The sequence below is a fragment of the Sinocyclocheilus rhinocerous genome, unplaced genomic scaffold, assembly GCF_001515625.1.
Source record: "Sinocyclocheilus rhinocerous isolate Xijiao unplaced genomic scaffold, SAMN03320098_v1.1 scaffold1482, whole genome shotgun sequence".
In the NCBI taxonomy this organism is placed as follows: domain Eukaryota; kingdom Metazoa; phylum Chordata; class Actinopteri; order Cypriniformes; family Cyprinidae; genus Sinocyclocheilus; species Sinocyclocheilus rhinocerous.
The window spans coordinates 930,948-937,734 of NW_015624221.1; the positions used below are offsets into that span (position 1 = coordinate 930,948).

A 6,787-nucleotide genomic window follows, 5' to 3' on the forward strand; every position below is an offset into this window, starting at 1 on the left:
CTGCGCCGGACAGAGACTGAGACGGTGCCGCTGCATGTCGTGCAAAACCTTTCACGGCAGCGTCATCAGCTTGAGATCGGTTTTTTGAGATCGGCCTTTTTAGAGACCGCCGATCAAACATCCCAAAGCGATTATCGGCCGATAGTGATCGGTAGCCGATCAATCGGAGCACCCAGGACCGGATTTACGCATAGGCATTCTAGGCACGTGCCTATGCTTGCTCGTCCAGGGGGGGCCCAAACACAATGAAGAGATATATCATATTTTTGTTATACTATGGGACATCTACAACAGTAAAAGAACCAAAACCCCAGAAGACATTGAGCAAATAAATATAACAAACAATAGGGTAAAAATGACAAACTATTTCCATGTCTTCAACCTTTTTTATGTACGGAAATCACACTTTCTTTCTCCTGTTCCCTTTCACACATGCACACACATAGATATGCACACACGCGGAGACGCGGGCAGAAACTTGTCATCAGCGCTGTGGCTGCCCCGCGAATTTATCAATAAAAGAGTTTCGCAGATGAAAAGCTACATGACATTTCTCAGTAGCGAGGTTCTTGAAGCAGTTCAACTTAAAAAAAAATAAAAAATCATACCCAAAACTTTTAAACGGTGGTGTAAGTTTTTATTGTCTTAACACCAAGAGCATAAAAGATCTTATGCAGTACCCTGTAGTAGGGATGTCCCGGGCCGATCTCAAGTATCAGGGGGCAATCAAGCATTTTTTTTAACTCATCGGTATTGGTTCTCCTAAGGCCAATCCTTATTTTATGTCAGCTGTCATGCCGGTGTCGTGCAGTAGGTGGCAGTATTCACTTTCCAGTAGATTTGCCAACCGCGATTATTCATGCCATTATTCATGCTTTCTAACCATATCTCCACTTTTTTACATTTATGTTGCAATTATTCTGCTTATTGTATATAGAAAATAGTAAAAGTTTACATCAGTAGTCCCATATTCTGCCAGTGTCTTTATACAGTATCTGCAAATATATACATAGAGAGAGTGTATCTTATATACAGTATGTATATACACACATATTACTTTTACTCTATGTATACATTGGATTGATTTTAATAACTTTAATGTACTTGAATTGTGCATCAAACACTAAGAATATACAAATATTGGATCAAGACTCGGTATCGGCAGATATTCAATATTCAATGACTCGGATCGGATCTGGGGCACAAAAAACCTGATCGGAACATCCCTACCCTGTAGGTTGTAATAAGCTTTATAGTGATATGGTGTTTTTTGTCCTCAACTGTTGTTGTTTCTCTCACAGAGCTCAGATACGACCTGCCAGCATCTTATAAGTTCCACAAAAAGAAGTCGGTAAGTCAATGTTTTGTTACAAACCCGTAAGTTAATTGCCACAAAAATATTGCACTGGACACATGTAGACACATTTTTTCAGACTTTACAATGACAAACTAGTTACATGATTTTTCTATCTGATTATTTTAGGTTGATATTCAAGTGGACTTCATACGATTCACTCCAACATAAACATGTTGGGCAAAAAGGAGTTTGTGTTGCTTTGCTAAATTTTAGTATTATTTTATGGATAAAAATACACTGTTCCTCAAAATACCTTTTCTAAATGACCATACTGCATCATTTTTGGGTGGATACCACAGAAATACCAGTGTCTATGTAGGATTTCCAAACACGCTTGTTGGAACTTTATTTAAATTTGTGCTTTCACATTTTTGGCAGCATACACAGTTGATAAAACATCACAATAAACAAATTACACAATATTTATAGTAAAATCCTGGGTTCACAACTATATTACAAATACAAAATCATCCAAATAAATATTAATAATACTAAGGAATAAATACATTTCTTGATTTAAAACACCAGAACAGTTTAGTTTTTTTGCTGCAAAACATTAGTCTTCAAAAAGGTACTGTGCAAAAAGTGAAGTGCTGTAATCTATTGTGCTGTTCAGTATATATTTAGAAACAGCCCTTTATCTTCCAGCAGAGATTACAGACAAACTGTGTCTCACACATTATCAGTGACTTCACGTGTTGAACAAATATAATATCATATTAACATCACACTCACCAGTTTAGAATTATATATCGTGGGGTCCAAACGTCTGAGATTTTCAGGATAACAATTCAAGTGATTAACTGAACTGAAAATGAAGAATTCTTGTTGGTTTGTCTCCCTTTTGGAGCTGATGTGAAACCAAAACCTGATGATCATGTTCTCCAGCATGATTTGAGATGATCCAAAGAGCAATGGACGAACATCTGACCATCAATACAAAGAGTCACATGATCCATGTAAGAAATTTGCATTAATTTGCATTTGCATGTAAGAATTATGCAGTATGGAATTTGATTTTAGTAATTTCCAGGTCTGGATAAGCATGGGAAAATATTTCCATACTATTACCCCAATTTTGTTTTAATATAAAATTGATAAGCAGAGTGTTTTTCACGCAGTTTGGAGCAGTAGTCAATACAGCCACAAGTTTAGTGAAAATGTGAGAGCAGATCTGCACTGTTTTTACAGATGAATATTGACAAATGACTGCACAATGTATTTAATATAATGCTAAATTTATAGTAGAACATTTGCTCTAACACTTTATTTATATATAGTTCAGTCATGAAACTCTAGATGGCGCAGGCGACAGGTTGTTAACGTAACCGATGATATTCAGAGAGTTAAACGACTTTGCACAAGCTGATTGGTTCATGCTGCATATGCAGCCAATGAGCTTACTGCCTTGCATTTATATGGCTGGCTAGCATTCACTAGAGATTCCTGCAGCGCGCTTTCAGAGTTTCTCTGAAACCTTCCACCTTCCCCAGCTCCACCTGTATTGATCTGCTACGGGGTTATTTTATATGCTATTTTTGCAGCAGCAGTATGTCTTAAATACTCACGGCACGGTATCGCCATATGCATTGGCAGTAGCAAGTTCCTGTACTTGCTTGCAACAGCAGCAATAATCTACAACTACAGCAATAACCAACAGCAGCAGCAATTCAGCAGCAGCGTAGCAGATCTGTTCCGCCAAGACCAAATACATTAACATTGTCATATCCATCACCTTGCTAAAATGTTCAGAGAGTTGTCATGATTGAACTATGTTTAAATAAAATATGTCTCAGACATTTAGACCCCACTGGACGTGGCTCCACAGACAGTGATTGTGCTGTGATTTCACACGCTGAACACACAAACGCAGCCGTGTGAGCGTGCAGCCGATGGGAGGTTTCCCACTATCTCCCAGCAGTCTATCTCAGGGTCGTACCTCTCTATACTCTGCAGATATGTCCCTTTAGAGTATGAATACCCACCTGCTACATAGATGCACCCGTTTATAACAGCCGAGCCGCACTCCATCCTTCTCTCCTTCATCGCACACATCTGTCTCCATTCATCTCTCTCGGGATCGTAACAGTCTGTGATGGTGGTCTGACCACCGACCAGATAAAGCTTATTGTTCAAGGACACCGAGCAAAGGCCGTACTCTGAAAGTAAAGAGTTTTGATGAGCTTTTCAAATCACAAGCGATAGTGAAGAAAGAGAAACCATCTGGGCTCATTTCCAAACCATTTAGCTTATCTAATACAAAATGTAGGTGGCTCACCAGGATGTGGACATATCGTTGTGATGCTCCACTCATTGATATCTGGCCGGTAAGTCTGAATCTTCTCGTAAGTGCAGGTTCCTCTGTACCCATAATGCCCTCCGGTTACATAGACTCTGTCATTCAACACACAAGCGGTTGCATTTCCCACGCCTTTAAAGTCAAAACAGAAAGACGCTGAACTTCCATCAACAGGCATATTAGATCTACAATATTTAAAAGTTTTTATGTGTAAGATTTTCTGACTTGTTAAAAAGCTGAAATCCTGGTGAAGTGCACTACGCATTAGATTTTAATTTAGAAAAAAAGTCTATTATGCTCATCATGGCTACATTCATTTGATGCAGTAAAAACAACAATATTTTGAAAAATTAATATCTTTAAATAACAGCTTTCTATTTGAATATATTTTAAAAAGTAATTTATTCCTGTGATGCAAAGCTGAATTTTCAGTAGGGCTGGGCGAAATGGCCAAAAAAATTATCTTCTATAAATTTTTAGGTATACAAGTAAAAATATTACGGACCTCAGTAGTTTATATATCTGTCTGAATATTTCTCCATGCATTTAAAATGCTGTTTCAGACTTTAAAAAAAAAAAATTTGATTAGAATGTTTTACCATGGTTTCTGATTTTTATTATGTAACAAATCAATCATTGCAAATGACATGACAACATTTAAGTACACAATCGTGTTCCTTTTTACAGTCTTTTTTTTTTTTCTTGCTTCAAATGAAATGTTGCCATTCATCTTGGATCTGGTAGATTTGGTAAATGCCTCTTAACTGAAGTATTTTTTTGAAATCCCTAAAAAAAATAGGGAAAAATACTTCCAGCACCATGGCCTCTAAAAAATTACTCAGAACTCCTCATTCAGGCAACAAATCCAATAGATGTGTGTAAATAAACTGAAATTCTCATACCTTGTATCATATCAGCCACAGGAAACCATCTCCTCTTCAAAGGATCATAGAATTCAGTTTCTTGAGTAGGAGCTCCTGTCGTATATCCACCAATGACGTATATGCATCCACGTAAAGCCACGGAGCAGTGGTAGTATCTGGCTGTGATCATGGGACATCCTTCTGTCCATTCATCCGAGTCTGTGTTATAAATCCACACGGTGCCTAAAGCATCCACAGTCTGTGTCCTGTATCCTCCGGTCACATAGATATCAGGGCCTAGAAGTGCCACGCTATAACTCTCTCTTTCAAAATCAGGCATGTCTTTGCCCTGAACCCATGTGTTGAAAACAGGGTCCCACGTGTGGACTTCACACAACGGATGCCAGTAATATCCACCAATAACATACAAGCTGCACGTTAGTTTTTTGCAGCACTGTGAGAAACCTTTGCTCGGCTTTAAGGAGGTACGAATCAGAGATCGCAATTTGTTTTCAGAGCAACCTTTGCGTAGATCCAAAGCAGTTTTGAGGCAAGCGTCATCCACTTCGAGATGGATGCATTTGAGAAGCTCTTGAAGGTGGTCTATTCGAGGAGCCGTGTCATGGGCGACCCATTTGAGCACCGCATCCAATAAAGTCACTTCTTTCTGCACATTAAGGTTCTCAGTTTCTAAAATCCCCATGAGCTTTTGGAAATCCACCTCTAGGAACTCCTCCTGAAGTGTGAGTTCTTCAAAGCGACTCAGTATGATCCTCAAAGCCTCGTGCTGCAAATCAGAGCACACGTGAAGCTCAGCAAACGAGTGCATCCCGAGGCAGTTATCGACGTCCAGCAGATGAATCAAGAAGCTCTCGCAGGCTTTCTTGAGCGAGTTGAACTGCAACAGGTCTGCGGCTTCCAGAAGACTTTGGACGTTGTTCTGGGTTATGCTGGTCTTTGACGTGTAGACGTAGCTCACCAAAGCACCCAGAATCTCTCCGTTTATGCAAGGTAGGTTGATGGTGTCGTTCAAACGTTCTCTCATGTCTAAGGTGAACATTACCTTGAAATAGGAGCTGCGGGCTGATAGGACAGCCTTGTGGCAGTGGAAGAGCTGTCCGGATGAAGACTGCAGGGTGACGTCTGTGAACAGACCGCTGCTGTGAAACTCATGAAGAGCTTCCAGCACCTCAGAGGAGTGAGAGGCATCGCAGAACTCGTAGGAGTAACCGCTTTGAGCTTTTCCTGACATTGCAACTGGAAAGAGATTTTCAAATGAGTTTTCAAGTGTCCTTACAAAAAAAGCTATATTACTAAATTATCATCAAGGAAAATTCATTTAAGTTGTAGAAATGTATATATATATATATATACACACACACACACACATACATGCATACATATATATATATATATATAAATAAATGCTTCTAGTTATGCGCAGCTCAGCTCTAGGATATTTTGTTTCCTGTCCATGACAATACGATAGCAACAAAGCCAGAACTAATGCAGGTAAAACCAAATTCATATTTTAGACACCATTTTTATCATATTTATTCCAGTAAATATTATTTTTGAACTTTCTGTATAGACATAAACCTGGTTGTATATCTTCACAAATGTTGACATTGGGCATTAAACGCGTTTTTAGCTAAATGTAAACAGTAAAACAATTTTACACGACCAAAAAATGCTAAATGTAAATGGTAACACAAAATATGAAATAGTTTTGGCATAGTAGTTTTTCTATATATATAATTTTCTGTTTCTACTGGGTTTACTTGTTTACCTAACACGTTTTACACAAATATATTTATTTTGAGCACAAAATTTAACCTAATTTAAGACTATTTTAAACCAGTGTTATTTAGCATCGCTAAAATACTATTAAAGTTTTTAATGCTTTGAATGAGCTTTTTTATTTTCCGTTTTAATTTTTGTTTAAGTTTTAGTAATTTTTTGGGTCGTTTTATTGTTTATTGTTTTAAATACATGTCTATATATTTTGTGTGTATTATTTTAGTTTTATATTAGTACATAAAGTGAAAATGAGAAATGCCTTTGGCAACTAACTGAAATTAAATAAGTATTTGTATATATTTAATAACGTTTATTTCCTTTCAAGTAACGAAGACGTTTCTTTACTTTTTACTTTTACTTTTAATCATTTAGCAGACGCTTTTATCCAAAGCGACTTACAAATAAGAAAAAGTAATTAAAGCTAAAACTCTAGAAATACTAATATATATATATATACACACACACACA

At 37.5% G+C, this 6,787-nt stretch overlaps 2 protein-coding genes across 5 annotated transcripts in view; one reads left to right on the top strand and one right to left on the bottom strand.

Moving 5' to 3' along the window:
* Positions 1–1,847, top strand: part of LOC107739664 (methyltransferase-like protein 5) — a 5,058-nt gene extending 3,211 nt beyond the window's left edge. For both annotated transcript variants that reach the window (XM_016551849.1, XM_016551840.1), the window contains 2 exons: positions 1,302–1,351; positions 1,484–1,847. In XM_016551849.1, coding sequence (XP_016407335.1) covers positions 1,302–1,351; positions 1,484–1,525 — 92 coding nt within the window. In that variant the 3' untranslated portion in view covers positions 1,526–1,847. The remainder of the gene's footprint in view (positions 1–1,301; positions 1,352–1,483) is intronic.
* Positions 1,848–1,858: 11 nt separating this feature from the next.
* The window catches only part of klhl23 (kelch-like family member 23), a 6,002-nt gene continuing 1,073 nt past the window's right edge, over positions 1,859–6,787 (bottom strand). For 2 of the 3 annotated variants that reach the window (XM_016551824.1, XM_016551816.1), the window contains exons 2-5: positions 4,559–5,776; positions 3,636–3,788; positions 3,343–3,516; positions 1,859–2,283 (exon numbers count right to left, since the gene is read on the bottom strand). In XM_016551824.1, the coding sequence (XP_016407310.1) occupies positions 2,072–2,283; positions 3,343–3,516; positions 3,636–3,788; positions 4,559–5,771 (1,752 nt within the window). In that variant the 5' untranslated portion in view covers positions 5,772–5,776 and the 3' untranslated portion in view covers positions 1,859–2,071. Of the gene's footprint in view, positions 2,284–3,085; positions 3,517–3,635; positions 3,789–4,558; positions 5,777–6,787 lie in introns of those variants that run through there. The other variant, XM_016551831.1, reaches the window with a different exon arrangement.